Below are 27,959 nucleotides of genomic sequence, written 5' to 3' on the forward strand. Positions count from 1 at the left end.
ATATAATTGTTGACTACAACTTGTCTTACACAGTTATTAAGGTACTTACTTGCAAGGGATCCCATGTGCAGGCTCAGCTCTATGAATAAGTACCTACCTTAGGTACCTAACCTAACCTAACCTAACGGACGAACAAGAAGATCTGATAGGTTTTTGTACAAAGACAGACTTTAAAATAATTCCATACTAACCACAAATTTTTAGATTATACAGTAGCCCATGACACCATGTCTTTCAAATCCTTTAGGTACCTAGGTAAGCATCTAAAATGACCTGTGACGATCTCTTACTCTTAGATAATTTTGGGTTAGGTTGCTTGGCGTTGGTCGGCATTAATTAGAACAGCCTTATGCACACCCACTTTTAGGTTAGGTACGTTCATAGTCTCACGCGTTTCGAGGGAAAACGATAACGATAACATTTAAACTATCCTAGCACTCCCAGCATCACAGCACGTAACATCGTACTGCACCTGCCATACCTGCCGCCGCCTGCCGCCTGCCACCTATCTACCTAGGTAACCGCTTAACCACTTAACCACTTAAACTCGCCGAAATATTTCTTATCTCCACCTCTCAACTAAAAGCATCTCTACCTAAACCATCGCCGAAGCTATACTTGAGCTTTCATGCATGCCTCCTCCTGAACAGCCTTTACTAGAGTCTGCAAGCCCTCTTGTTAGACTAGAGGTTGCCATCGCCTTCGACCATGACCCCACCATGAGCGATCAAAAGTCCACCGATCCGCTGAATGCTCTATCAACCCTCACGATTGCCTCATCCGAGTCAGAGCAGGTCGATACTCCGGGTAAAGCTAAAAATGACAACTCCAAAAAAGTTATAGCGGAGCCCAAAGGCCCGGAAAACCAAGTTGTCTCAATAGACCCTCCGGAAGATAAATCTCCAACCGACCAAGCTACCCATAAGGAAGATGCCAAGGTTGAAGATGTATCGACGGATGACACGGATAATACTGGTCAAGAATCCACGCACGATGTTCCCGTCGACCCTATGGAATCTTCCGTCGCAACCATCAAGCCCAAGAAGCCACAATACTTAAGCATCACAACCGCCCCATATGTTGACCCGACACCTCCCACTCCCGAAGGGTCCCAACCTCCATCTAGAGCTAACTCTTCACACCGACCTAAAGGGCATGGTCTAGAGCCCTCCCCAACCCGATCCGATGCCGGTTATGACGAAAGGCGTTATCCAAGCGAGGATGAGCAAGAAGGGACATCTCGTTCGGAGATTCAGAGTATCATGGAGCAGTTTCCTGAAGACGGAGGTGGTCCAGGAGAAGATGAAGTGATGAGTCCGCGGCTTGAGATTGCTTCGCCACTGCTAGGCGGCCCCCCGATACAGCATCCGCCCAGGAAGTCTAGCCTCGAGCCCCTTGCACCTAGTATTGCTCAGCAACTGCAAGAAGGGCAAGGTCTGAACATTTCCAACGCTTCGCCTATCGGTACACGGTCGAGGGATAAGCTAAAGGAGCCCGACGACCAAGGTCCACCCGTTCCACCAAAAGACGGTCCCTCGGATGAGACTTCGTCTATAGCGCCCCTACATAGGCCTCCTCCCCCAGATCCGGAACCCGAACCGGCTCTACCATTTGACTTCCACCGATTCTTAGAACAGCTGAAGCACAAGAAAGCCGATCCTGTCGCGAGGTATTTGAAGTCTTTCTTATTCGAGTTTGCAAAGCGTCAATGGATGGTTCACGAACAAGTGAAAATTATTAGCGATTTTCTTACCTTCATAGCCAATAAAATGGCCCAATGTGAGGTTTGGAGTGAGGTGTCAGACGCGGAATTCGATAACGCCCGGGAAGGAATGGAAAAGCTCGTCATGAACAGACTCTACACCCAGACCTTCTCACCCGCAATACCTCCGCCCCAACCCATCCCAGGCGCAAAACCAAAGCGCCGAGGAGGTGATGTGCCAATGGGGCCAGGGCGGCGCGGTCAACATCAAGAAGATGTAGAGAGAGACGAGGTTCTAGCGCAGAAGATTAATATATACAGCTGGGTCCGAGAAGAGCACCTAGATATTCCACCTGCAAGTGAAAGTGGCAAGAGGTTTCTTATGCTAGCTCAGCAAGGTATGTTTTAAATGCCCTTGATATTGATGGTTCATCGCTAATAGTTCCAGAACTTTTGAAAATCAAATCCTACAGAGCACCTCGAGACAAGATTATCTGTGTTCTCAACTGTTGCAAGGTCATATTTGGTATGCAGGTTAATATGTCAACCCGTCATAACATTGACTAATAGACGTTTAGGACTTCTCAAACATAACAAATCCGACTCTTCGGCTGATTCATTTATGCCGCTTTTGATATACGTCGTATTACGGTCTAATCCTGATCATCTGGTTTCTAATGTTCATTATATTTTGCGATTCCGGAACCAGGAAAAACTAGGCGGAGAAGCTGGATATTATCTTTCATCTTTGGTAAGACTCGAAACAATCCGTATTGTATGTTTCTATAAGCTTATTTTTCAAACTAGATGGGTGCCATACAGTTCATCGAGAGCATGGACCGTACTTCTCTTACAATCTCGGATGAGGAATTTGACAAAAACGTCGAAGCAGCAGTCTCTGCTATTGCGGAGAAGCATAGAGCGGAGGAGCCACCGCCTGCTGTGACACAACCGCAACTATCCGAAAAGGCTGGGTCGTATCCCCCGGGCTCCTCTTCAACGCGCCCGTCGCTTGACATGGATGGGTCAGCTACGCCACGTCGGTCACTATCCACTGATGATGACTCTGGTGAAGACAGCCCCGCGATTTCAGGTCTGCTTCGTTCAATTCAACGCCCCCTGTCGTCTATTGGTCGCATGTTTTCGGAAGATCCCAGCGGTGCCGGTCCCAGTTCCTCTTCTCGTCCACCTCAACCGGATAATACGTCACGACTCGATCCGCGGCGCAGTGTTGAAGGGCGACACCCCTCGATGGACACACGCCAGCGTTTGTCGGCCGAAGAAGCTGCAGCGAGGCAGGCTAGCGCTGAGGTTGCGGAGGCTCAGAGGATACACCGAGCGGAGCACAACAACGTCGTAGAAACTCTAGCTAGTATGTTTCCAGATCTGGACCGAGATGTTATTAGTGATGTTGTCTATCAGAAGGAAGGAAGGTTAGTTCGCTCACGCTACATCGTCTAAATATTCTAACGTACTAACGCCTGGGTCTTATAGGGTTGGTCTCGCAGTTGATGCCTGTCTTGCATTGAGCGCATAATTTTGGTCGAAGTAGCATTCCCTATTAATCGTTGCTAAAGGGAGCATTCATAGATAGAGCTACAATATGTGAGAGAATAAGGGGAGGGCGTCGACCAAGAATTCTCAATAGGCTGAAATTAATCCTCTGGTCCTTGAGGTTGGCTTCGTTTATCTATATAAGCTCAATAATACCCTGCCTTCGAATATTACTCTATCCTCGACTATACTTGTTACGGTAGAGTGGTATATTGCAATTCTTTTTTTCTTGAAACACTCTCCGAGTCTTGATGAATCATCTTTCTTTCGCCTTGTCGCCAAAGCATTGACATTAGCGTCCCCTCGTTAAGCATTTTGTCTAAGGGGATTTTCAGATCAATATCTTGAAGTGAGTGACTAGAGAAACATCGTGAGTGGATTTCACACTCAGGGGCTGAGAAGACAATTACTACAAAAGTATTCGGGCATCAAAAGTGCCTTGGCGACGTACAGAACTTAGCAATGTACAACTGGAATATTTGTTTGTAATGTCATGACCAGCTGTTAGGGGTAAGGTATCCCTCTCATAGCCATGCGTCAACGTAGACGGGAATCCAGTCACCTCTTGTAAGAAAGGCTTATTTAAAGCCAAAGAGAACTTTTAAACTCAACCGGTAATTCTCAACCAGCACAGTATCCTATGACTCTTCTCTCCATACACACCACTTGGTCTACTCGAGGTTATCTACAATTCTAAAATCGACAGTTGATCGCCAATGGCGGTCGAAAAACGTCCCGAAGATCACGGCAAACACGTCGTTAATCCCCCCAAGCCACCTCCTAGGCCGCCGACCCCTAACCCGCCTTCTAGACAAGATCCGCCTCTCTACGCAACCCACCTTTGGAAATGGTAAGTATCCCTTCAGATACAGGTACCTATGTCACAGCTTTTTAGCTCGAGTGGCAGGGCATTCATCGCAAGGTGGAACATCCTTGAGATAGTGCCTACACCATACCTAGTCCGAGTTGTTCTGACCTCTTCTACCCATGTACGAGTACGAAAGAAGGTGGCTAACATTAAGTGACATATAGCTGCAAGTGCAAGAACTCGTATGCGCCACAGGAGATCATGTGCACCAAGAACGGGTGTAGACATGGTCGCTGCAAGAGCTGCACGTTGGAGCAGATCCCGTCTATCCCTTGCTCGTGATCGAAAGTGTGGGATCTTACTTCCGCTTCCTATTATATACCACATGGTTTGATTTCTAAGGCAGAGGTTGTTATGGGCCTGCTGCGATCGCAATTGTATAGCTAGATGCTCTTTAGTAACGATAGTTTTCAATATGATTGATATCTTATATATAATTCTCTCGTGTAAAGACCATGCTCCCGAGCTCAAGTAGGACTCTAGAGACTTGAGAGCGAGATTCTAAGGCATTATCAAAAAATATGGTGAGATAACTAGAGCTAATATGCAGATAGGGGTTGAATTCCTAGCCTTCACGGCCCAAGGATGGATTTCTTACAAAGCAAGGTACTATTGATCTCTTGGTCGCTACACAAAGATGATGCCAGTATATTTGAGATCCCGCTCACATGCATTGACAGTGGTATTGGGTAAGTCACCTCGCAGGGGATTGCATACATAAGATACCTCATTTAACATCTATATAATGCTCTCTCTCTCTATATATATACTGTCGGTATGTGCCCATCAGACGCTCTGCCACTGTATCTGCAATGTCGTCGCGCGCGACCCCTTCTCCGCATACACGGTGCCCTGCGCGGAGCCGCTAGGCACAGAATCGGCGTACCAATCGTTGCCGCCGGCATTCGCCAGGCTCGTGCCGTCCGCGGCGAAGACGTCCGCGTCCGCGCTGCTTACGCCCGAGGAACATGCCAGCGAGCCGCCCACCGCCGAGCAGTACCCCTTGCTGGACTTGAGCGTGAACCCGCCCCCGGAAGTAGCCGCCGCGGCGGTGAACGTCGCGCAGGTCCCCGTCGTGTACCAGTTGCCGCTGCCGATGATGCAGCCTTTCTTAGTTCCGTCGACCACGGCGTTGAGATACCCTTTTCCCGAGAACGATCCCGTCGGCGCCGGCGTCGGCGAAGATCCGCCCGATGTCGTGCTGGTCGGCTTGGAGGTGGTCGTAGTCGTCGACCCACCACCGCCGCCCCCGTTCTTCGGAAGGTACTTGACGCCCGTGCTGGGGCAGCCGCCGTCGTCCCCGTTGTCAGGGCTCGCCGGCACGAACTCGCCGTTGGCAACCGAGCCCCGGACGTTGAAGTAGTAGTAGACCTGGTCGATGGCGCCGCCGCTGCAGCCGACGTAGACGGTCTCGCCGTTGTGGTTCTTGGAGAGCGCGGCCTGGATGTCGGACAGCTTGTACGTCTGGCTCGAGCTCGGCGTGATGCCCGCGTCCGCGAGCCACTTGTACGTCGGCAGCGACTTGAACAGGCTGACGGTCCGGTCGAAGTAGTAGGGCACCTCGTCGGTCGCCTTGTAGTCCGCGAAACAGCTCGGGTCGAGCGTCGAGACGCACGTGCCGTGCTTCCCCCACTCGTGCTCCCAGAACTCCTCGCCCGTGCTGTCGTTCGGCAGCCAGAACGTCTCCATGTAGCTCAGGAGGTCGTCGTTGCCGGACGACTTCAGGATGTCGGTGATGTTTTTGTACGCGCGCTGGCTGTCGCACGTGGCGTCGTACGTGCCGTCGCAGTGGTCGGGCCAGAGACCGTGGATAGTCCACGAGTCATCCGGTCCGACTACGGGGTCCGTATCCCAGAATTGAGTCTGGAGCAAAGATCCACCTGGGTAATTGAAGCAGCAGGTATCGGCCACCTTGGTGTCGTTATGGCATGATAACTCCAGTGTGCCGGTACACTGCTTGAGAGTCCCGCCGAGGACCGACTGGGCCAGGCACAGCGCGGTCAAGGATCCGGCACTTAGCATGCGAGTAGATAGCATATTGTCGATACCTGTGAAGCCTCCATCTTCGGTCAAATGTGTGGGCGGCTACCAGCCCCCTTTTATGTTCTTTATTTTTGTCTTTCGTCGTTGTCAGGCGCTTAAGGTCAGGGGGGGAAAAGACGCCGTCGTTATCATGCGTGCTCGTCCCCACTGATCAGCGTCACACTGCGACGGCCCTAGAGCCAAGACCTTCTTATTCAGGCGAAAACCGAAACCGTCCTGGCACTAGCAGCTGTCGAATCAAGTGCTAGAGATAGACACCATGCTCAACTAACGCTTCGGTCCGTAAACATCCCAATTAACCTGGCCTGTTCAATCAGAAAGCACAGTGAGGCGTTTCATTTAAAAACAAAAACAAAAAATTGCCTTAAGTGGGCGGTAGACCCGGCTTCGATATCGCTAGTCCTCATAAGTCTCACCAAGCTTACTTACATAGTACCTTGCTGGACTAGGAAGCTGTCGGTTGGATTAATTGTGTGTATCGGTCGGTCACCGAAACAAGTTTTTGAGCGACGAGTAGCATAAGGATGCCCCATTTCTAGATACCATGGCCTACAACCTCGATAGCTTAGGTTAGGTTAAGTCTAGGTACCTATATGTCGTGTAATAAGTCTTTCACAATGCACGTCGGGACATACCTAGATTAAGTACGTAAAGGATGAGCCACTGGAAGATCAGAAACGGCCCTTGAATATCCTATGAAAACAATGCTTAAAGCTCCCAGAGAATGCCCTCTAAATTCTACGGGGTTAAGTGAGGAACCATGGAATTCTATATACCTCTAAAGACGGTATTCAATTTGGTAAAGCATAAATTCCTGATGTATGTGAAGAGGCTAATAAGTTTGAAGATAGTCAAGTAGGTGGTATGAGAATGAGTGAGTGTTGGGTTCAGAGCAATCCGCTAAGGTTCCAATAGCTAGCTCTTTTAGCTACCTTTAGCTAAGAGAGCTTCTTAGCAACCTCGATGCCCTAAGAAATCTCTACCCGTTAGGAAGATCTCAGGCTTATATAGACTTAACATATCTAAGTTACATGCAATAGTCTTAGTGGTAGGGCTCAGGAATTCCCCGCACCAGTTCAATATTAACGAATAGCCTCTCCTTACACTCATAAACAATACTACCATGTTAGGTAGTTTGTTACTATTATGTGTGATTTATACTATGGAAGAGTCTTTATTTCAACTAACTCTACTAGCTTTTCGGGTTTGCTTCTGAGATATAAAGTATCTATTATCTCAACAATTATAGGAGAGTTATCTACCTTATATTCAGACTATGGTGCAACGTTATACCTAGTGTATCTCTGACTTACTGTATCTCTTTCATGTCAGGTCTCTGGTCCTCTCTAAAGGGCAGTAACATAACAGATAAAGGAGAAGTCTCTACTACGTAATGTCTCTTTGTGATCTCCACGTAACAAAAAGAAACCATCTAATCAGCCCCTTTCCCGTTCCCCCGCTTCCCCGCTCCAGTCTCCGCATTGTTCCCCGGACCACTAGAACTGGGCTTCCAATTCACATGGTTCTCGTGTCGGTATAATACCTCGTCGTATGCGGTGTAAAGCTGCCCGCGAGCGATCTTGGTTGAACTGGACCCCTATCCATTCCAGGCATCGTACATACGCTTTCGGCAGAGCTGCGGGAGTACAAGAATGCCACGGTCCAAACCAAGAACTAAACCCCAAAACTCTACACATAGAACTACAGAAGCAGTAGACGGCAGGCATTTTCACAGGATGACATTTATTTCGGCGGCGCTAGGAATCCTAGCAGTAGGCGTTCTTGTTCAAGCTTATACTGGCTCTTCTACATCCGATTACGAACAATTATTGAAACGCGAGGTACCTGCACAAGCTCAGGTCATCGATTGGAAATCGTTCAATGTTCTGCCAACCGTTTCGCCTCCGTCCGTAGCTAATGGAACCACGGTAAATCACACCCCCTATCTTGATTTAGTTACACTTAGAAGGTAAAGAAACTTATAATATGGGACAACTAGTTTTTCTTTATACCGCCGGGACATGATTTAGAGTCCTTGAAGGAAAGGCCTTTTCATATCTACGATGACGAGTTCTACGATGTGATTGGGTCTAACCCTACGTTGACACTCATCGCCAACACGGGCACAAATCCCATGTTTCATGAGGCCGCTGTCTGGTATGTTTCTAGAGAGCATGTAGTTAAGCTTCAATTAATACCCACGTCTAACAAGCAACCGTCGCTAGGTACCCGCCTACGGATGAGATGTTCTTCGTGCAGAGCGCCGGAGCTCCAGCTACGGGTACGGGTCTTAACAAGTCCAACATTATCTCCAAAATCGCACTTTCGGAAGCAGCTGCTGTGTCAAATGTTCGTAATGCGACGGGGTCTGTTAACGTCCAGACGGTTGATGCACCGGCCATCCTTAACTCAAACGGTATGTAATACGTACCAACTATCCCCTTACTCAAGGTTATTGCGCTGGCTTACAATCTAGCCTAGGCGCAACAAACTATAGGGGTCAGATCGTGTTTGCGGCAGAAGGTCAGGGCGACGATGCTACATCGCAGTTGGTGGTAATGAATCCTAGAGAACCGTACAACACCACTAGTAAGTATAGGAGACTCCATAGGTGGTAACTAGAATGAGGTTAGCTAATAGGTACTTCACAACAAGTACTACTCAACAACTACTTCGGACGCCAGTTCAACTCCCTAAACGACGCCGCCGTCAACCCTCGAAACAAGGAGCTGTATTTCAGCGACAGTCTTTACGGGTATTTGCAGGACTTCCGGCCTACGCCCGGGCTCCGGACCCAAATATATAGATATAACCCCGATACTGGTGCCGTTACCGCAGTTGCGGATGGATTCAATGTTAATAATGGTAAGTTCTGCGTAAGGCTGTTATAGCAAGCGTCTTAATTCTAATGTATATGTTCTTCATAGGAATTACGTTCTCTCCCAACGGTTCGCATGCATATGTAACTGATACGGGGGCTAACCAGGTCGTGTTGGGTTGGAATTTCAGCAGACCAGCCAGCATGTAAGTAATGATACTTATGAGAATAGAAAGAACGATAATCAGGTACCTAGGTAAGAAGTAGGTAGCTAACATGTTCGCAGTTACCGTTTCGATGTGCAGGAAGATGGCACCTGGGATAACCGTAAGCTCTTCGCATACGTTGACAGTGGCGTTCCAGATGGTACGTAATATGCAAGCAGATCTGCCCCTTTTAATGCGTCCTCATACTAACAAAAAGTACTCTCCTTCATCCAGGTATCCACTGCGATAGTAACGGCAACGTCTACTCTGGCTGCGGAGATGGCGTGCAGGTATGGAACCCGTCGGGAAAGCTCATCGGGAAGATTTTCCTGGGCAAGACGTCCGCGAACTTCAACTTCGCGGGCGATGGGCGCATGGTCATTCTGGCGGAGGAAGATCTTTATTACGCCACTCTTGGGGCATCGGGGGGTGGGTATATTGGAGATGTTTAGTTTTTGGGGAGGTACATAGTAGTAATATGCTCATTACTGGTTTGATTCAACCTCGTGCTTAAACTTCGTGAGAATGGTGATCAATACGAATTAATTACCTCTGATGCCCTAAATTATAAGAGGTATACTTTACTTACATTACGACTTAAGAGAGTCGATATATTGCTTGACGATGCTATCCGCGCTCTCATCCTTAATCAATCCCAACTCCAGCGACGTAGTCGTGTCCATCTCCGGCACCCAACTCCGCAGTATCCGCTCCAGACGCGGATCCGTCTCTTCCCTGAGGTACTTCAACTTGTCCTCGCCGCCGTACTTCGCCAGCGCGTCCATCAGCTCCTGGATCGAGACCGAGATGCCCGGGACGTTTATGTGGCGGATGTGCCTGCGCAGACTCCCGCTGTAGCTGTCCATGTTCAGCACCCGGATCAGGTTCTCCTGAAGAACCGCCGGCGACGTGATAAACGACCGGAACGACCGGTCCTCCAGCGGGATCACGCTCTCCGCCCCCTTCATCGGCTCCCGGATCATCCCGGACAGGAACGACGACGCCGCGTTCGTCGGCGCCCCCGGGCGCACCGCCACCGTCGGGAACCGCAGGCTGAACGCGTCGATGAACCCCCGCCGGTGCATGTCGTTGATCAGGACCTCCGTCATCAGCTTGTGAGCGCCGTACGTGCTCTCGGGCGTCGGCGCGACGCCGTTGGGCACGGGGCCGTCGGGCAGCGGCCGGCCGTACACGGCCTGGGAGCTGGAATAGACGACGCGGACGATGACACCGGGGAACCTCGCCTTCAGCGCGAGCAGCAGGTCGCGCACGCTGTCGACGTTGACGCGCAGCGAGAGGTCCCAGTCGGCCTCGGCCCCGGCGGACATGATGCCGTGGAAGACGAAGACGGCGGAGAGCGGGGCGGCCGCGTCCAGCAGCGACGCGACGAACGACCGGTCGCCGATGTCGCCCCGCAGCGAAGTCGCGTGCTGCGGGTACTTGACCCCCGGGGGGACCGCGGGCTCGACGAGGTCCGTTAGGATCACCCGGTAGGCCGGGTCGTCGAGGAGGCGGGCCGCGAGCAGCGGGCCGATGAAACCGCCGGCGCCGGTGATGATAATGTTTTTGGGGGTCGGCGGCATGGTTTTAGCTAATACAGCAGTAACTGGTTCTGTGCTGGTACAGTATTATACCCAAGTCACTTAAGGGAGGTCGTCTTTTAAGTTGCCGGGTTCAAGGCCCTCGGTATAAGTAGATAGATGTCATTCCTTCAGAGAAGGAGAAAGAGGGAGAGAGAGACTGCGGGGTCAAGACTCAAGCTACGGTTAAGAGGTACGGATACGGAGTCTTGCTAGGTATACCCTATGCCGTGTATTGTATTGTACGTCACTCGTACGGTTAGAAAAGACTCTGACAAAAGTTTCCTAAAACTTGATTATAATAAAGTATTCAACCTTATACACTAATTGTTCAGCAATAATGTGGACAATTTGGTTGATCATTAAACGTGATGACAATATTGGGACGAGTTCGATCAGAAGGTTTTCAAGGTCGGCCAAAGCCGCCATAGAAGTGTCCTCACTTGATTCGTCCTCCTCCGCATTATCATCCGAGAGCACATCTTCCGGAACTTGGTACGTTATCGTGGGATTCATCCGGTGCCAGTTATAATGCGTACATCTCCTTGATAAATGCTTCCTTCGCATCTACATTGCTGCTAATAAAAGGTAAACAAGGTCTTTGATAAATCTCTTGAAACTTTACTAAATTGGATGGACTTCAAGTCTTTTTCTACGAAACTTCAAAGCTGTTATTTGTCAACTGAGTACAACTTGGCATCATAAGGCTTTAAACACTATACATAGAGGTGAGGATTTGAATAATCAAATCTATTTCAATTATTTATTTTCATTTGTTTATGGCCATTACCTGGCTACCTACATACTTTCAGGATGTTTACGTAGAAACGCTGGAGATACCTAGATACCGCATGTCGAGCTATGTTAAAGGGAAACAGAAGCCATCCCTTTAATCGCTATTTTCTTCACCCGAGACGTCCAAACTATCCCGGATTGCTTGCTGCTCAGGGCCGTCGTCATCAGGAGTCATGGCGTATTGAACGGCCTGGAATTCGTGGTGATCGGGCAAACCCCAAAATGAATCGCCCGGTACCAGGTCGTCCTCTGCCACCTCATCATTGGGCTCTACTTCTTCCGAAGAAAGCACGTTGGGAGCGTGATCCATTCCGACCACATAAGGCTCTGTCAAGAAGTACTTTCTTGCCGCTCTAAGCGAGTCAGCTTGTCCGGGCCACCAGTGGACTTGGATACCCTCGGCAGCTAGATGCTTAATCATCCGGATGAAGCTCGATATTTGATATCGTCGCTCCTCTGTCGCGGGATACTTCTTCGTCACGAATCCCAGTTTACCCCGTTCGATGTATGCTTTCCTCTTAGTGCTATATTTCATACCGATGACTTTGCCCAAGAAATGGAGCAAAGGCTCTTTCAGGGGCGTAACCACTAGCAGCTGGAATCGTCGGGCCTGACCAGCGAAATAGGCGCTGTTGGCATATATGTAGTTGTCTACAAATTTCCTCCTGTATGGGACGACTACATCTGCTACGTGGTGAAGTAGTCGGGTTAAAGCCGCTATTTCAACATTGTCCAGGTTCCAATCGATCGTTCCATCGTCGGACTTTGCTACACACTGATAGCTGATGTTCATTTTGGACTCATGTCCAAAATTGAAGTGCGCCTGACACTCGATTTTCTCCGTGGCGCGAAGGAACTTCTTTGGCCGTAGAACAGCAATCACATATCGCTCGCCATCCGAGCAGATATGAGAAGGATGGGCACCGAAGGACCCAGGTCCGCCTCCCGCGGCATAAGTGAGGCCACACGCCTCGCAGTCGTAATAAAGGTGGCCGTCGTTGATAAACTTCGGCACCTCAGGATTCACCTGCTTATACCGTTCATCTGGATGCAAGCCGTCTACATACCCCAGATCAGCGACAACTTTCTGGGCTAGTTCGAACCGTGGATCAACACTGTGAGCCGACTCGGCACAGGGAAACCCAGATGTATCCATCGGAAGGGTTCCGTGGTTGCCAATATTTACACTATGCAAACATACCTTGCAAGTTAGGAGCCTGTGCTGCGGGCAGTACAGCCGGGACTCTCTGATCCTCTGTAAGGTACTCATTGTTGCTCTGAATGTAAAATACCTTCAGGGTTTCTTAAGCGACAGTGATTGGATTGAGAAGTATCCGTATTTGCTTAGGGTATTGGAATGTAGGTCAGGTAACTAGGTTAGGTAGCTTTGAATGCTTGATTTGAGCGAAATGAATGAATTTAGGGACAGAAAAGTTTCGAAAATATATATCCATTTCGAACAGTGTCATAGAGTGATTGTGATTGAATCCGACGGCTGTGTCGTGAATAAAACAACTGTTCCACATCCGCCTGAATGCTATTCATCTTGATATTGGTTCTCATTATATATAAGCCATGTTTGTTAGGGTTCCTCCTGATACTATTGTATCGAAGACTTGGTTCTAGGTTTTAACCCTGAGAGTATGAATTCCGAGATATTCATACCCCAAGTATCGTGGGTAGAAGTTTCGCTCAAAATGTCACGGCGTTGATATAAAAAACCACCCAATAAGTATCCCGAGTATAAGGCGGTATCGGATGCTATTGCGTACCTAGAGGTGAGTACCTAGGTAGGTAGGCGTCTAGAAATACTTAAGATATTAATATTCTTGGTAAGATATTTGGAACGAAATATACTACTTATATAGTTCCCAATCCTCATAACCAGGAGTCCGGCTAATAGACTGGAGTATATAAGCTTAACAGTCTGCGACCACAGATACCTAGACTGAGTGCATATGTAACTCCTCTTTGTCTAAATCTTAGTACGATGTCTTTTGTAGAGTTAGCCCTTTTATTGTCTAAGTGCTTTTTGTGTTGGTGGTCAAGTCTCAGACATGTCATGATTTATTGTGGAACAGCTAAAAGGTTGTCTCGCTTTTTTCGCTCAGATGTTTCCTGACAGGGCTGACAGCTCATCAAGAATGGGCGCATATGGACAAGACTAAAGAGTCACAATTTCAAGCTATGTTTTACTATCGGGATACCTAGCGATCCAAATATACACTAGTTAGGTTAGAAAGTTCTTTTGACTTTTGCATCTGGCGATGCTGATGCTGATGCTGGTGGGGCTGTCCCGTATAAGTCGGTTGGAGGTTTTACCAAGAGCTGGGGAAAATACAGAAAGCCAAGAAGTCTAGGCTGGGCCTACGTCTAAGCGGAGCATTTTGGAAAAAGAATTGCTCGATGACATGACATAATTTGCAGATAGCAGATAAGCATTTAGCGTCATCATCTGCGGGACGCATGGGGTTCCAGCGGGGCTGATGATCGTTGTGGAAAAACGACCAGGGGGGAACCCTTAAGCCCCGGCATGCCGCTCAGCCGCTATACCTGAAACGACCATATCAAGTACGATCGAACATCCAACCAACGCCATTCCAGCTGCTCACGGCCAATCAGCACCTTATCATCGACCTGGCTTATCTCTGTGTAAGTCTTCTCTATTGGCGGCGGCACCGAAGCAAATGAGCAGATGAGAGTTAAATGGATTCGTTATTCGTTACCTATTATGTATTATGCATGCTTAGGAATGATAGGAATGATACCTAGCCGGCTAAGCACATGCACAACGCAAACACAGGGACAAACAAACGCGGATACGGTACGATTAGGTATAACGAGATAGGCGTTTTGGAGGTTTAACTTATGTATAGGTTTATGTAAGGCATACACTTACATACCTGTAGTATTATGTTAGGTACAGAGGTAGGTTAGGTAGTGTGGGGGAGCTTCTTCCCTGAAGGTTCTTCCTGGTCTGAAAACGTGCATTAGGTTAGGTACCTGGGTATACAATAACTTGGTAGTGTCCCCCTACTATACCCCTGGTACCGTTACTTGTACGTCTTGTGTACTAGAAAAAGATATCGCAAGTACTCGTAGGGATTAATAAATTCGCCTAGGTAATCATGATGGCTTGACGGAATGTAATACTTATTACCTACAGGTACTCTTCCTTTTTTATTTTTTTAATCTTGTTTATCTTATAACAGGAGGATAGGTATACTTACCTCTTACTTACCTACCTGGTATATATGGTATATATCCGTTTCTGCTTCCCATCAGACGTTATAAATCCACATCATATTATAATTACCCCCTAGGTCAATTATCGAAAACCTAGAATTTCGACATAGGATGCTTAATACCACCAGGACGAATTTAACCATCCTATTGCTTACCTCTCACTTTTAAGGTACCCCCTTCCGACTGGGTCGCGCGTCATACATGTGCATGTGAAAAATATCCGACAACACGTGCGTTTACCTAGGTAGCTACAGGTAGGTAGTTACCATTACTCGACAATTACCTAAAGGTATCGAAACAACCATTGACCCGTTTAGGCCAGGGTCTTCCGGATTGGTCGTCGCGATGGAGAGGCTTTATGACTCCAGGATCAGCAGTTGGGTAGAAAAGATCGCTGTGGATAACGAAGATGGCCTCACAGTTGCCCAGTTGATGGTAAGGCCGAATCCACACATACATTCATCTCATTCTCAGCATCTCATATCGTGATATCGTGGTATCGTGCCGCGAAAGATACCCAAGCCAATCGAATAAGCTCACAACACTGACCAACCCAATCAGTTAACAAACAAGGATCTCAAACCTGTTGAGCCCGCTCGTCGCCAATGGGGAGCATGGAACTTCGTTGGATTTTGGATTGCCGATTCCTTCAACATCAACACATGGATGATTAGCTCGTCCATGATCGTAGGCGGACTCTCGTGGTGGCAATCGTGGCTGTGTGTATGGATCGGATACGCGATCGCTGGATGCTTCGTCTGCATGACCGGTCGCATCGGAGCTATGTACCACGTCGGTTTCCCCGTGGTGAACCGATCGAGCTTTGGGATTTGGGGCTGCCTCTGGCCCGTATTCAATCGCGCCGCCATGGCATGTATTTGGTACGGCGTACAGTCGTATATTGGTGGACACTGCGTATATCTCATGATACGATCCATCTGGCTGAGCTGGGTAAGTTTGGCCTGGTTGCCATATTCTTGTTGTTCTCAGGGGAAAGTCGAACGGCTAACACCCGACAGGACCGCAAAACTATCCCGAACTCGTTCCCGGAGGGCTCAGGGACTACAACTGCAGATTACGTCTCCTTTTTCCTCTTCTGGCTTTTGTCGCTACCAGCGATCTGGTTCCCCGTGCATAAGATTCGACATCTATTTACCGTAAAGGCTTATTTCGTCCCCTGCGCCGGAATCGCCTTCTTGATCTGGGCTCTCGTCCGTGCAGGCGGTCCAGGCCCTATTGTTCGACAAAAGGCAAGTGTCGAAGGTGCCGACCTTGCTTGGCAGTTTATTAAGGGCGTCATGTCTTCCATTGCCAACTTCGCAACACTTATTGTAAATGACCCAGACTTTTCTCGTTTCTCAACCAAGCCTCGTGATGCGCTTTGGTCGCAGCTTTTTACAATTCCTATTGGTTTCGCCATCACCTCCTTAATCGGCATATTGGTCTCATCTAGCTCGCTTATCATCTATCCTGGCAGCGAACCGATCTGGGATCCCCTTGACCTCCTGGAAAGATTTCTCGACGATGCTAGTTCTGGCCAACGTTTCGGTATTTTTATTATTTCGCTCGCCTTTGCCCTAGCTCAGTTAGGCACGAATATCGCAGCGAACTCGGTTTCGGCGGGGACTGATATGACGGCACTGCTTCCACGATTTATCAACATTCGCCGGGGTGGCTATATCTGTGCCGCCGTCGGCTTAGCCATGTGCCCTTATACCTTATTGACGTCAAGCAATCAATTTACGACTTATCTTTCGTCTTACTCGGTCTTTCTGAGCTCAATAGCGGGCGTGATGTGCAGCGATTATTACCTGGTCCGACGAGGTTATCTCGAAATCAGGGAACTTTACGACGCTCGCAAGACGGGACCATACTTCTTTACTTACGGCTTTCATTGGAGGGCTTATGCGGCGTATATCAGCGGTATTCTTATCAACGTGGTGGGATTTGCCGGGGCGGTGAACGGCGGCAATGTTCCTATAGGGGCAACCTACATCTACAATTTCAATTTCTTCTGCGGATTTATTGTGTCAGGGGGCATGTACTGGGCATTATGCAAGTTGTTCCCCGTACCAGCCTGCAGCGATACGTGGATGGAAGTGGGCGACCAGATTGATGAGGTCAGACTTGCCTACGACCATAATAGCAGTCAGCAAGAAGAATTTGACGAGGAGGCAGATGTTGGTAATAAGTATGATAAGAGCCATCAAAAAATGGTATGATGGTAGGGATATTTTAAATGGTTTATGATGGGAAGCGTTGGTTTTTGAATATTTAATAATACCTACCTCTTTGCCTAAGGTATTGAGGTAGGTAAGAGGTATAAAAGGTGTTGGGGATAAGTTAGCAATATACAAGCGGTAGATAACTGCTTCATTCGAAATGACATTTTCTTCTTCTTCTTTTTTTTCTTTTTCTTTAGGTACTTCACATGATATTTCAAGGGCTCATGTGCAAGCGTGCAGAAGTGTAGAAGTGTAGGTGGTTGGCAAGAAGTTACCTACCTAAGGTATGTACCTGCTTGATGGAAAGTAGTCATTATAGGCATAAATATGCACGGATCGCATACGGCCGTTCCCCTTTTGAGACACTTGGACCAATTGCAGCTGCCCGTTACTTAAGGCAGCTATTGTAGCTTCGTAGGTACCTACCTCACCCAGGCAACCTAGCAGCTGCCTAGATATCATCCCCAATTCTGCCTGGAAACTGGAAAGTGATGAAGGTGCAAACGACTTTTTAAAAGACAAAACAGCAACCAAACTTGATTTCTCTTTCTACCTGTTTCTTTTTTATTTTTCCTCATCTTTCATAAAATTCATACTTACCTTAGGTACCTACTTAAGGTACCAGGTATTGATTCAAGCACGCCCATTTTAGGTAAATACCTTAATACCTTACTAAGGTACCTTAGGTATCCTACCTATCCTACCTCTCATCTTACCCCGTCTCAGCTAGGTACAATACCTTATAATCCAATTAACAATAACTTCCTATCAACAACCTCACTAATTCATCCCGACCCTAGTTTTCCCAATTCATCAACAAACTACAATCGTGAAGCTTCACATCATGGAAGTTGACGATATATGCCCCTTATTAGAGATTCCTCTCGAAGTTCTTCTTCATATATCTTCCTACCTCACAACTCCAGAATATGGAAATCTTCGCCTTGTCTGTCGACGATTGGAAGTATCTCTCCTCAAGGCATTCACCCACGAGTTCTTTACCAAAAGACAGTTCATGATTAGCGAATTTAGTCTCGGCGCGCTCCTAGATATCTCCAGGTCCAGATTTGCAACCAGCATCTCCTATCTCATTATCAGTCTTGAGCGCCCGCCTACGCTACCCAGCCTACCAATTCACATGCAGGTATTCTCCGATGTTGAACAGGCGATAGCATATAACAGGATCCGTGCGGAATTTATGAGCCACCAGGCCCTAGTCACCACGGGGAGAGACCTCGAGCTTCTCAGTGAAGCTCTTTGCAATCTACCCAACCTAAAGACAATCGGAATACGGGACTTCAACTCTTCTGGCCGATACCGCGATGGAGGAGACAATTGCTGGCACGCTTACGGTGCCCCAACTTTCTTCCGCGAAACAAATCAAGCTCTTGACCAACCGCGATTCGCTCGTCACCTGGATTCTGGCTTGATAGAATCACGTATGCAGTACGTGTCTTACATATTTAGGACCATGCTCCGAGCCCTAGGCAAGGCCAAGGAGACACATGTCCGTACTCAGTCGGAGACCCATGGCCCTGCTCGATTTGAGGTAATCCTTAGATCTTGCCATGTCCCGGGCCTGGCGTTTGACTTGCCTCACTATCTTGAGCCAATCGTTATACCCTTCCTCAACGACCTCAAGACACTCTTTCTGGATTTGGGTCCCGCGTCATTTTCCACTCTCGTTGTCAGCAAGGGGGGAAGTTATGAGGGTTATCTTGGCCTCCCCTTAGTGACGTTCCTCTCTAAGACGCCATCTTTAGAGCACCTGAGATTGAATTATCGGCATTGCACTGTCGATGAAATCAAACACCTTTTTCAATGGCTAACTAGTCCGCCAGAGACCCCTGATCGCCCAGATCTATCCACTCCAACGGTAGGCCAAGGAGTTAATGGGAATACCATACAAAACAATCTACCACGAGTACCACAGACTCCAGCATTCCAGCATTTGAAAGAGCTTGAGATCGGGTTAGTTACTATCGAACCATCCCAGCTTCTCAGCATCTACAAGCGGTTTAAGCCTAGTCTACGTATCATCTCCTTGCACAAGGTTACCTTCACTACTCAATCGCAGACTGTAACACCGGAGAGGGTCAACCTTTGGGGTGCGTTCTTTGGTCAGATGGCAAAACTCAAATTCGACCTCACCACCATACGACTCTCCTTTCTGAGACAAATACACGCTATGACATCGTATCCGGTTGAATTTAAAGTCAAGAGCCGATCGCCGAATACTCCACATAATATCACGGAATGGACTGGTAATGATTGTAAGTTTATCGCCCCCTTGCGCTTTCCATGCCCATAAGAGCTACCCATGACAATACTAACTCCTAATCTCGCAGTCGAACGTGCCTCAGGAGAATTAATCGACGCAATGACTATTGATTGGCCTTCGGAGGATAGCACAGAAGACAGCGATGCCTTTGAATCAGATGGTATGTATTGGTTCCATACAGCATACTCCATATATTAGGACATTACTAGATGTACCTAACATAGACGATGGATAGGGCCTTGATGACGAGTAGGGCCAAATGATAAAATTCATAATGCAACTAGGATACCAAGTTCTATTGACCATTCCCTGGATAGTCCGGGTTGGGCAAGGTCTATGACTACCTAAGGTAGTTTATCATAAGAACGAGAACCTGGTATTTAACGATGGACTTCTGGTCAAGTGGTATATTTGTAATTAATTGGACTGCATGATTTCTATAAGGTACCCACAACTACCTTAGGTTAGGTAGACAATAAAAGTTCCCTCGCGGGATGCCAAACAGCTTCTATATGGGTTTAAACGCTCTTGTCGAAAAAGTCTAGGATCCTGGCATATGTATCCGGTGCGGTATACTCCTATTTGAGGTTAGTACTAACGTCCCTAAGGGATAGTTTAAGGGTGGAGGAGCACGTACCAAGTTGAGGCCGTGACCAGAGCCGGCCACAACGTAGGACTCGACCAGAGTGTTGTTGGGGAAGAAGGACGCCACCTGTGCGGGGATGCTGGGGTTCGTAGCATAGCAGTTGCCTCCGCAGAACGCGATGTCGTTCTCTATATATATCGGAGAGTTTCAAGTCAGTTACTGCTGTGAGGAGGGAGACGAGTGGAGCCAGCAAGAAAGTAACAATAGGGTTAGGGGAATGGATGGATGGGTGGAAGGAGTGATGGATAGATAGGGGGACTACTCACCGCCCGTAATAACGAAAACAGGACCCGCATAACTGTTGTTGACGGCGGTCAAGTCGGCGATGGTCAGCAACTCGCCGACGGCGACGGGGGCGCCGCGCTCGTAGGCCTCGCGCAGGATGGCCGGGTCGAAGTTGTCCGGGGCGAAGAAGTTGGACTGGACGGCGGACACGTCGCCGGACGCGATGTAGCCGGGGCCGTAGCTCTCGCGGTCCTTGTCCCCGTCCGTGTCCTTGGCCAGCACGAAGTTCCCGCCGAACAGGAAGTTGTTCACGAACGTGCCGAGGCCCATGCTAAACCCCGTCAGGGCGATAGCGTCGGAGATGCGGTCCTCGGAGGAGCCGCCGGCGGCGTGAGAGGGAAGGGAAGGGTGGGCGGCGGTCAGCGCGTACGTCTGGGCGGAGCCGTAGCTGTGCCCCACGTGCACGATCTTGGGGTGGCGGCGGGCGGGGAGGCCCGGGAGGGAGCCGCGGCGGAGGCGGAGGGTGAGTTCGCGCAGGGCGGCGACCTCGAGCCGCGACTGGATCTCGTTGACGGGGTCGCCGCGGCTCGACTGCCCGATGCCCGGGCGGTCGTAGAAGAAGACGCTGTAGTTGCGCGCGAGGGCCGCGTCCGCGTAGCTGTAGTTGTACGAGTGCGCGGGGAAGTGCCAGTAGTTGCGGTCGAAGGCGGCGCCGTCTGGGGAGGAGTTGTTAGTTTTTTCTTGTTTGGGCGAGGGAAGAGTGTTTACTAGGGAGTTGCTGCTGAGAGAATGATAAGGGGTAGGTTAGGTATTTGCTTACTACGACAAGTGTTAGTTATCTATCATTGAAAGGCAAGAGAATTTTTCTAGGAATGGGATAAGTAGGTAAGCTAAGATACATACCGAATAAGAATCTGTAGAGCGCGGCCTGGGCCTGAGTCAGGCTCGCAGTAGGTCGCGGCTATGGAGTAGTTTCCAGTGACATTTCGGTACTATCCTATGGTTAATAAAGAGATGGAGGAGGGGAGCCAGCTCAGCCGCTGCTTGCTCACCTTGTTCTCGCTCAATATCTCATCAGCGAAGGACACGCCCGTCCGACCGAAGTTCAAGACGTAGTTTGTCACTTCGATATCGCTGCTGGGCACCTTGAAGTCGAAGTCCGAGTTCTGCGCCGAGAGAAACAGCGGTACCGTTAGGTTTTTGCAGTTGCGCGCCGAAGCCACGGCCGCGAGGCTCGTTAGGAGAAGAGCGGATAGACTTTTCGATGCCATCTCGAATCAGCCGGTTTTATTGCTGAACTTATACTTCAACTGGAACAAGACCTGGAATTTGAAGGCGATGGTGGTTTGGTGTGTGGAGCTGAATTAATGATTGAGAAAGAGAGGTCGAACAACCCCCTTCTTATACTATACCATCACGTCGAGCAAAGCCAGCATATCTCCACCAGAAATCAAATACCAACTGCAATTCCAAATATACCATACCATCGTAGCGCAGTTTCTCTTACCTAGCTAGTCGCCCCATCACCATGTAATTAAAGCGGACTGTGATGATATTCCCGTCCCCAGAGAAACCCACAATCCGCTAAGACTAGGTGGACTTCGACGTGGAGCCCTTGACGACGCCTGGGTCCTGGGTCAGCGCTAGAAGCTGTGCCGCCGCAGATATGGATCATCGGCGCCATAATCCCTGGTAGTAGAAGGGAAATTCCAAATCTTCTTTTTCACGACTGTGGAGAAATGGAATTTGTCATGTCGTGAAGCTCGGGCTTTGCGGGCCACTTGCTCTTGACGTGCTACCAAATTCTATTGTTGTCGGTGCTTGCTCACAACCAACGGGTAGTCTAGTTTACCACTTACACACGTGTTCAAATCAATACCCAAATATCGCGACAGGGACATTTATAAGCCTAAAGGAGACGTAAGAATAGATACTTATCAATGCGTCAAAGAAGAATGGGTAAGTCATACCTCTACTTTCTCTACTTCGGATGTCTATATTATGCTATCCAACGTAACTCTAGTTATCCAGAAACGAACTTCGAAGCCATTCCAATTCTCACATGAAGTTAATACACAGACGTTTTTTTATCCCAATATAAAAAAAAGAAATAGTCTATTGGTTGTGTTGCTGGCTCTCCCATGGGCCTAGCACACACCGTATGCCACCGACCAAATACTACCTAGAGGTAATATAACGCCTAACAAAGTTTAAGAACAATATGTTTCGATGTAACGCTTTACATTTACGATATTTCGTGGGATCGATAAACGTTCACCGCTCTCTAATCTCTCCATCTATTTTGATTCGTATCCGTTGGCGCCATTGGAGCCGTTAATGCTGTTAGTCCCATTGGTAGAAGAAGCAGTTTCAAGCACCGCCTTTTCCAACGCCTGCTGGACGTCGTGAAGTAGGTCTTCCGGCTCCTCGATACCGCAACTCATACGCACAAGGTCGTCGAAGACGCCTACGGCCTCTCGCTGGTCCTGGGGAATACCGGCGTGCGTCATCGCGCTCGGTAGCTCGACCAAACTCTCGATACCACCTAGACTCTCGGCCAGGGTGAAGATCTTGGTCAACTGGCAGAACCGCTCAGCCGCGGCCCGGCCTCCCTTGATACGGAAGGAAAGCATGCCGCCGCCCATGCCCTCTCGGTGCTGCTTCAGGGCAATATGCCGGTGCGGGTGAGAGTCCAAGCCGGGGTAATTTACAGAGATGACATTAGGGCTGGCCTCCAGGGCTTTGGCAACGGCCGTGGCGTTGCCGCTAGACTGTCTCACTCGCAAGTGCAGCGTCTTAACACCTCGGTGAGCCAACCAAGAATCGAAGGCCGACGGTACAGCGCCGCACGCGTTCTGTAGGAAGGAAAGGCGTTCGCGCAGTTCTTCCGAGTTGAAAGCTGCTAATCCCATCACAACGTCGCTGTGTCCGTTGATGTACTTGGTGACGCTGTGGACGACGATATCAGCGCCGTGGTCGAGAGGATTTTGCACGTAAGGGCTCAGGAAGGTGTTGTCAACAACAACTGCGACGCCTCGAGAGTGGGCTGCAGTAGCAACGGCCCTGATGTCGACAAGTCGTAGGGTGGGATTGCTAGGCGATTCGATCCATATCAATCTGGTGTTGTCTCGGATGTGTTCTTCGATATCAACCTCGATCTGCGGAGTAAAGGTAACAGTAACACCGTGGGCCTTGGCTACTCGGGTGAAATACCGGTGGGTGCCACCGTAGACGTCGCTAACACTAATGACGTGAGAGCCCTGAGCTAGACTTTGGAGAATGGTAGCGGTAGCAGCACTTCCGCTGGCGAAGGCGAGCGCGTATTTAGCATGCTCCAAAGCCGCAACGGCCTGTTCGAAGCTATCACGGTTAGGATTGGAGCTGCGTGAGTACTCGTATGCTCCAATTGGCTTTCCGGCAGCTGTTTGTGCAAAGGTAGTAGATAAAGATATGGGCTCGATGACGGCACCGGTTGTGGGATCATGGGGAGCACCGGCGTGGACAGCAAGGGTTCCGAAGCCGTGGACAGGGGACGGCGCCCGTGGAGGGGTTTCGATAATGTCATTGATAGCGACCGTCATGTTGCCTCTTTGCTGACCGAAATGTAAATGGAATAAATAAATATGATTCGTCGAACTCGTGAGCTGTCCAACCAATTGTTTGCTCGCTCCCCAAGTATCACTTATCTAAAGAAAAAATAAAATCCCTTTTTTTCCTCTTTCCTTTGCGACAAGTCTAGTCTATAAAAGCTTTATTTTCCTGGATTCTTTTTTTTTTCTTTTTTTCTAAGATCGCTTCTTATCAGGTGGGAAAAAAAAAGAAAAAAGAAAAAGAGTGGAAATGGCTAAATTAGACCCTCGTTCTTCTATTTTTGGAATGGAGATCGTGTATGTGCTTTGGACTGCTGGGGCTGGCTAGGTACCTTAGGAGACTAAATAGTAAATTTCTATGTTGGATGAGAAAAACATGTCCTTATTTACGATCGAGCAGCATCGGCATTTTATAAAGAAATTAAAGTTTGGACTAAGGAGCCGGGCTTGGGTTTTAACTTAAGTATTGTTTCGCTAGAAGTGACGGTGAAAAACGCTCAGTTACGGCATTTGACCCTTCGTTTAGGCCATTTGTTTTGTCATCAACATCATAAGTACCTAGACCTAGGTCCGACGTTCGCCATTTGGCAGCGGGATGAGGAGATCCACCCGGCTCGGAGCTTTTATTAATCAACTTTGCGCTAGCTACAGGTTGCTTCCGATTGCCGAAGGCCCGTTTGTCAGGTATCAGTTACGTACACTTTCCTACTTCGCTCGTTTTATAGGTATACAGCACCTTATGTCTGGTTATTCGTGTACAAGGCGCATAGCATAATAATGTCAAGTACAACGCCACCATCACAAATCAACCCAAGACCGACAGCCGTCTTATCAAATGCCACCTTCTATACTAATAATGCAACAATAACATTATAAGACTAGGAATTCTAGAAATACTTTGAAATACGGACATACCGGGATTAGTATTAGTCTACTGTTCTTAATACGGATCCGTAGTGAAGCAATATCTTATATAGCGCAATCATCGAGAATGAGTTTACGCCGTCCATGCACATATTGCAACAGAAGCAAGAGAAATACAATCTTTTTTTTCTTGCTTAGGTATCTCTTATTTATATACGTCGTATATTTTTATTCTTTTATTTAGCCCTCCCTGACCAACCAACTAACCCCTTACGACACTCCACAAACATCCACATTGTTGTTGTCATCGAAACCCAGCCAGCGGTTCTCGACTGGAGAAGTCCGGAGTGAGTATTACTAGCCAACAGGCCTCTTTTCTTTTTCAAGATAGCCTAGAAATCAATGCCCTAGCACGGCGTGCTCGCATTTTCCTCGAGCTATCGCCATCTGTGACTTCCGGGATATCATTGGGAGGCGCCGGTTCTTCGTCTTCGAGCTTCTGATCCTTATTCGGAGGGCCATTGAAGTCGCCTGCGCTACAAGCAGCGCTGATGTCGTCGCATTTGCTCTCCCAAGTTCGGCAGTTGGCACTCCCCGTCGGGGGCGCCGAGTCGTAACAGCTCTGAGCTTGAGTGAAACACTCTTCGGACGCTTTCCAGCACCCGTCCTCGGTTGAGTACGAGGATACTTCCACGCCTACCCAATTCGCGTTCTTAATGAGATAGTCCGAAGGGATCTCGCCCTCGGTCTGTTTCGAGGTCTTTGATGAGGTCGAGGCCAAGGTAAACGTAGACGCGCTTTTCGACTCTGTGGGCTTATAGACCTTGGGTCCGGGCATCGGGTACGGGAATTGCGGCTGGTAGATGTTGAAGGTCACCGCAGGTTGACCAGCTTCGACGTAACCTGGTATACTGACGCTGTATTCCGCAGGCACTTCTAGGGCTGCTTTATTGCCACTGTTGATAAACACCTGTGCGCATCCTGTGTAAAACTGCGGATCGCCCTTATCTGCCTGATGAAGGGCTAGGAGTTCAGGCCTGAATAGCCACGAGCCACTAGGAAGCGACTCGGGAATGTCGATGGACATCAGACCATTGTTATCGATCAATTTTTCTGTGCACCACTTGCCGCTTGACTCATCATAGCCTTCCTCCCACTATATATACAATGTTAGTAGAAGATCACGGAGCAGGAAGGGACTGTTGTAAGCAAAGTCGTTATAAGAACGCTTACCAGTTTAATCCAACCAGGACCAGCAGCTGAGTCCGTTGTCATGTCTTTCACCTGTTTAGCATATACGGCACAAGGCCCCTAAGTTCCCAAAGTAAGTATAATTCCGAATCAGTAATATACTGAATATGATAACATACCTTATGCGAAATATCTATAGATCCAGGTTGCTCAGCATCAGCCCATGTCCGCCACTCGAAGGTGAGTTTCCCGCCTGTCGGTGCGGGGCATGTGAAAGCAACAGCTTTCTCACCATCAACACCTATTGAACAATCAGCTGCATATTCTAGTTACATTTTCATTGATCAGTCACCTACCGCAAGCCATATCATCGCTATCCAAGCCAGCTATGGGGTCAGTACAATGCTGGGGATCCATATTCATCCTGACGCAAGTGCCGTCCCCTTGTGAGACATCGTTGACGAAAAGAGTTGTAAAAACGGTATGTGCGTCTACCACCGTGAGAGGAATAGCGGCTGCGGCCGCAAGAAAGTAGGGAGAGTACTTCATATCGAAGAGTAATGCCGGCAAGGAAAGATGGCTTGTTAGAAATAGAAGCAGACAATATACAACCAGCTCCGGGCGGATGGCGATCGCATAAAAGATAAGATATACCCCGAATATCAAACGACGAAGACGATACTTTGAGAGAAGTAGTGACTCAGTCCAGCTAAGAAAATGAGTGAGTGGTATGTATGTAATGTCCTAAAGGACTTTATGGATCCACAGAGATCAAAAATTGAAAATATATCAGTAAGAATTGAAGAATAATGAGTGACTTAAGATGGCGATAGAAGATGAATATCCCTACTTGGATATAGGCACCTAACCTAAGGCAGGTGTTAAATAAAAGTAGGAGACGAGATGGATGCGTCCGCCATCTTGTAGGGCAAACAAATTAAAGGAGAAATTCTAAATTACCTCTGCCTCGGTACACACCGAAGAAAAGCCTACCTTAGGTACCTACAATATGACATATAGAATCAAATCTAAGAGGTTATAAGTAGGCTTTGTCAAAAGCGTGATTCGAGGATAGGTAATTCGGACTACCCGCGTCCCTCCAGCTAGCACAAAACACACACATACGCCCAGCCAAGCTTCCGCTCAACAAGCGCCTCCCATCCGACAGCGAATAGAAGCGTTATAGTTAGGCGACCAAGATATCCTCAGGGGGGTAGCTCCCAAGCCTTGGTCCTGGATCCCGATTTGCCAGGTAGTTTCAGATAGAGTGGTGCGACGGTACCACGCGAGATGATAAACGTTGTCGGGACATCTCTCCTCAATCCGGGGCGGGAAACGGGCTAAATAAATGAAAAAGGTCCAGCCTGACGTAAGGGGCTAGGGGGAGAGGCTTGCATTTAATATATTTTCAATAACCAATCAACCAAACACCACTGAGTGAAGTTGAAACATGTTCATCCCAACTTCACCAGCCTTCTAAATGGCGGAAGAAACGAAAAAAAAAAAAAAAAAATTGTATAAAATAATGCCATAGTAATAAGCCCCTCGGCGTTTATATGCGGACCGCACATGAGGCGCTTAAACCGTGTTGCGTCGTTTGTTCGCGCCTTGGCTGTCAGTTAAGTTCACACAATACGTTCTGCTTGGCCGATGAGTGCTCTTCTATTGGTGCCCTTTCTTTCTAGACAAATCGCAAAGAGTGGCCTTATATAGTTGAGCCATCCCCTACTCCTATTCATCTCGGTGTATTTCAGATATTTACCTATGTAAGAACGGCCGAGTTCGAGTCGCACACCAGGCTATATAAGTGTGATGATCAAGTTGCTGTATCTATAGGTACCTTGTGTAGGTACCTAATACTTAGGATATTCCAACATGTGAATATAGCTTCAGGTACTACTTCCCTAGTAATTACCTCCTACGAGCGCGGTTCAGATTCTCTTTGATAGCCCTCGGAACGGCTTAAAACAATCTCACAACTATACCAACGTCTCGGTAAAAGGTACACCCATCGCATCTCAATCCTTCTCTACAAGCCAGAGACACATAGTTTCATGTCCCCTCCGCACATAGGTACTACAACAATCACATTGAACGAATTACTCATACTCAAAAGGGACACTCG

At 48.4% G+C, this 27,959-nt stretch overlaps 11 protein-coding genes across 11 annotated transcripts; 5 read left to right on the forward strand and 6 right to left on the reverse strand.

Annotated features, from left to right (window-relative positions):
- Positions 1 to 144: 144 nt before the first annotated feature.
- F4812DRAFT_418333 (uncharacterized protein) lies at positions 145 to 3,491 on the forward strand. Its single transcript, XM_047933238.1, has 7 exons — positions 145 to 255; positions 312 to 372; positions 436 to 2,100; positions 2,151 to 2,228; positions 2,281 to 2,453; positions 2,510 to 3,135; positions 3,197 to 3,491. The coding sequence occupies exons 3-7, from the start codon at positions 633 to 635 to the stop codon at positions 3,237 to 3,239; spliced, it is 2,388 nt and encodes a 795-aa protein (XP_047792920.1). The 5' UTR covers positions 145 to 255; positions 312 to 372; positions 436 to 632; the 3' UTR covers positions 3,240 to 3,491.
- A 481-nt stretch (positions 3,492 to 3,972) lies between these two features.
- Positions 3,973 to 4,406, forward strand: F4812DRAFT_456616 (uncharacterized protein; the record flags this gene model as incomplete). The annotated part of the gene is made up of 2 exons (XM_047937020.1): positions 3,973 to 4,106; positions 4,289 to 4,406. 2 exons carry the CDS (start codon positions 3,973 to 3,975, stop codon positions 4,404 to 4,406), a joined length of 252 nt encoding a protein of 83 aa, XP_047792921.1.
- Positions 4,407 to 4,910: 504 nt separating this feature from the next.
- On the reverse strand, positions 4,911 to 6,161 carry F4812DRAFT_456617 (ribonuclease M; the record flags this gene model as incomplete). The annotated part of the gene is made up of 1 exon (XM_047937021.1): positions 4,911 to 6,161. One exon carries the CDS (start codon positions 6,159 to 6,161, stop codon positions 4,911 to 4,913), a length of 1,251 nt encoding a protein of 416 aa, XP_047792922.1.
- A 1,338-nt stretch (positions 6,162 to 7,499) lies between these two features.
- F4812DRAFT_418335 (calcium-dependent phosphotriesterase) lies at positions 7,500 to 9,700 on the forward strand. Its single transcript, XM_047933239.1, has 8 exons — positions 7,500 to 8,095; positions 8,167 to 8,324; positions 8,393 to 8,583; positions 8,649 to 8,756; positions 8,823 to 9,032; positions 9,095 to 9,191; positions 9,272 to 9,351; positions 9,426 to 9,700. Exons 1-8 carry the CDS (start codon positions 7,820 to 7,822, stop codon positions 9,641 to 9,643), a joined length of 1,338 nt encoding a protein of 445 aa, XP_047792923.1. The 5' UTR covers positions 7,500 to 7,819; the 3' UTR covers positions 9,644 to 9,700.
- F4812DRAFT_271951 (NAD(P)-binding protein) lies at positions 9,571 to 10,915 on the reverse strand. Its single transcript, XM_047930914.1, has one exon. It carries the CDS (start codon positions 10,772 to 10,774, stop codon positions 9,782 to 9,784), a length of 993 nt encoding a protein of 330 aa, XP_047792924.1. The 5' UTR covers positions 10,775 to 10,915; the 3' UTR covers positions 9,571 to 9,781.
- Positions 10,916 to 11,364: 449 nt separating this feature from the next.
- Positions 11,365 to 13,149, reverse strand: F4812DRAFT_271985 (uncharacterized protein). Its single transcript, XM_047930915.1, has one exon. It carries the CDS (start codon positions 12,834 to 12,836, stop codon positions 11,661 to 11,663), a length of 1,176 nt encoding a protein of 391 aa, XP_047792925.1. The 5' UTR covers positions 12,837 to 13,149; the 3' UTR covers positions 11,365 to 11,660.
- A 1,513-nt stretch (positions 13,150 to 14,662) lies between these two features.
- Positions 14,663 to 17,290, forward strand: F4812DRAFT_418345 (permease for cytosine/purines, uracil, thiamine, allantoin-domain-containing protein). Its single transcript, XM_047933240.1, has 3 exons — positions 14,663 to 15,247; positions 15,374 to 15,763; positions 15,832 to 17,290. Exons 1-3 carry the CDS (start codon positions 15,158 to 15,160, stop codon positions 17,032 to 17,034), a joined length of 1,683 nt encoding a protein of 560 aa, XP_047792926.1. The 5' UTR covers positions 14,663 to 15,157; the 3' UTR covers positions 17,035 to 17,290.
- A 365-nt stretch (positions 17,291 to 17,655) lies between these two features.
- On the forward strand, positions 17,656 to 19,929 carry F4812DRAFT_272054 (uncharacterized protein). The gene is made up of 3 exons (XM_047930916.1): positions 17,656 to 17,767; positions 17,838 to 19,310; positions 19,386 to 19,929. The coding sequence occupies exons 2-3, from the start codon at positions 17,882 to 17,884 to the stop codon at positions 19,514 to 19,516; spliced, it is 1,560 nt and encodes a 519-aa protein (XP_047792927.1). The 5' UTR covers positions 17,656 to 17,767; positions 17,838 to 17,881; the 3' UTR covers positions 19,517 to 19,929.
- Positions 19,593 to 21,460, reverse strand: F4812DRAFT_469181 (alpha/beta-hydrolase; the record flags this gene model as incomplete). The annotated part of the gene is made up of 6 exons (XM_047938855.1): positions 19,593 to 19,896; positions 19,956 to 20,092; positions 20,231 to 20,905; positions 20,958 to 21,004; positions 21,093 to 21,181; positions 21,242 to 21,460. The coding sequence occupies 6 exons, from the start codon at positions 21,458 to 21,460 to the stop codon at positions 19,837 to 19,839; spliced, it is 1,227 nt and encodes a 408-aa protein (XP_047792928.1). The 3' UTR covers positions 19,593 to 19,836.
- A 482-nt stretch (positions 21,461 to 21,942) lies between these two features.
- F4812DRAFT_272137 (Cys/Met metabolism PLP-dependent enzyme-domain-containing protein) lies at positions 21,943 to 24,284 on the reverse strand. Its single transcript, XM_047930917.1, has 2 exons — positions 22,160 to 24,284; positions 21,943 to 22,098 (listed from the first exon to the last, which is right to left on the reverse strand). Exon 1 carries the CDS (start codon positions 23,768 to 23,770, stop codon positions 22,487 to 22,489), a length of 1,284 nt encoding a protein of 427 aa, XP_047792929.1. The 5' UTR covers positions 23,771 to 24,284; the 3' UTR covers positions 21,943 to 22,098; positions 22,160 to 22,486.
- A 456-nt stretch (positions 24,285 to 24,740) lies between these two features.
- Positions 24,741 to 27,126, reverse strand: F4812DRAFT_418353 (glycoside hydrolase family 61 protein). The gene is made up of 4 exons (XM_047933241.1): positions 26,191 to 27,126; positions 26,014 to 26,135; positions 25,877 to 25,954; positions 24,741 to 25,799 (listed from the first exon to the last, which is right to left on the reverse strand). The coding sequence occupies exons 1-4, from the start codon at positions 26,381 to 26,383 to the stop codon at positions 25,026 to 25,028; spliced, it is 1,167 nt and encodes a 388-aa protein (XP_047792930.1). The 5' UTR covers positions 26,384 to 27,126; the 3' UTR covers positions 24,741 to 25,025.
- Positions 27,127 to 27,959: the final 833 nt, after the last annotated feature.

This window comes from Daldinia caldariorum, assembly GCF_022478825.1.
Source record: "Daldinia caldariorum strain CBS 122874 unplaced genomic scaffold F4812scaffold_3, whole genome shotgun sequence".
NCBI lineage: Eukaryota > Fungi > Ascomycota > Sordariomycetes > Xylariales > Hypoxylaceae > Daldinia > Daldinia caldariorum.

Bases quoted from the DNA above. Each gene is read 5' to 3' on its own strand.
- F4812DRAFT_418333 (XM_047933238.1), top strand. From the start codon at position 633: ATGCCTCCTCCTGAACAGCCTTTACTAGAGTCTGCAAGCCCTCTTGTT. The intron at 2,229-2,280 runs GTATGCAGGTTA...ATAGACGTTTAG, and splicing joins CTGTTGCAAGGTCATATTTG to GACTTCTCAAACATAACAAA. The intron at 3,136-3,196 runs GTTAGTTCGCTC...TGGGTCTTATAG, and splicing joins GTCTATCAGAAGGAAGGAAG to GGTTGGTCTCGCAGTTGATG.
- F4812DRAFT_418335 (XM_047933239.1), top strand. From the start codon at position 7,820: ATGCCACGGTCCAAACCAAGAACTAAACCCCAAAACTCTACACATAGA. The intron at 8,096-8,166 runs GTAAATCACACC...TGGGACAACTAG, and splicing joins CCGTAGCTAATGGAACCACG to TTTTTCTTTATACCGCCGGG. The intron at 8,584-8,648 runs GTATGTAATACG...AATCTAGCCTAG, and splicing joins GGCCATCCTTAACTCAAACG to GCGCAACAAACTATAGGGGT.
- F4812DRAFT_271951 (XM_047930914.1), bottom strand. From the start codon at position 10,774: ATGCCGCCGACCCCCAAAAACATTATCATCACCGGCGCCGGCGGTTTC.
- F4812DRAFT_271985 (XM_047930915.1), bottom strand. From the start codon at position 12,836: ATGAGTACCTTACAGAGGATCAGAGAGTCCCGGCTGTACTGCCCGCAG.
- F4812DRAFT_418345 (XM_047933240.1), top strand. From the start codon at position 15,158: ATGGAGAGGCTTTATGACTCCAGGATCAGCAGTTGGGTAGAAAAGATC. The intron at 15,248-15,373 runs GTAAGGCCGAAT...CAACCCAATCAG, and splicing joins TCACAGTTGCCCAGTTGATG to TTAACAAACAAGGATCTCAA. The intron at 15,764-15,831 runs GTAAGTTTGGCC...AACACCCGACAG, and splicing joins GATCCATCTGGCTGAGCTGG to GACCGCAAAACTATCCCGAA.
- F4812DRAFT_272054 (XM_047930916.1), top strand. From the start codon at position 17,882: ATGGAAGTTGACGATATATGCCCCTTATTAGAGATTCCTCTCGAAGTT. The intron at 19,311-19,385 runs GTAAGTTTATCG...CTAATCTCGCAG, and splicing joins GGAATGGACTGGTAATGATT to TCGAACGTGCCTCAGGAGAA.
- F4812DRAFT_272137 (XM_047930917.1), bottom strand. From the start codon at position 23,770: ATGACGGTCGCTATCAATGACATTATCGAAACCCCTCCACGGGCGCCG.
- F4812DRAFT_418353 (XM_047933241.1), bottom strand. From the start codon at position 26,383: ATGAAGTACTCTCCCTACTTTCTTGCGGCCGCAGCCGCTATTCCTCTC. The intron at 25,955-26,013 runs GTATGTTATCAT...TTGGGAACTTAG, and splicing joins CTATAGATATTTCGCATAAG to GGGCCTTGTGCCGTATATGC. The intron at 25,800-25,876 runs GTAAGCGTTCTT...TTGTATATATAG, and splicing joins GTCCTGGTTGGATTAAACTG to TGGGAGGAAGGCTATGATGA.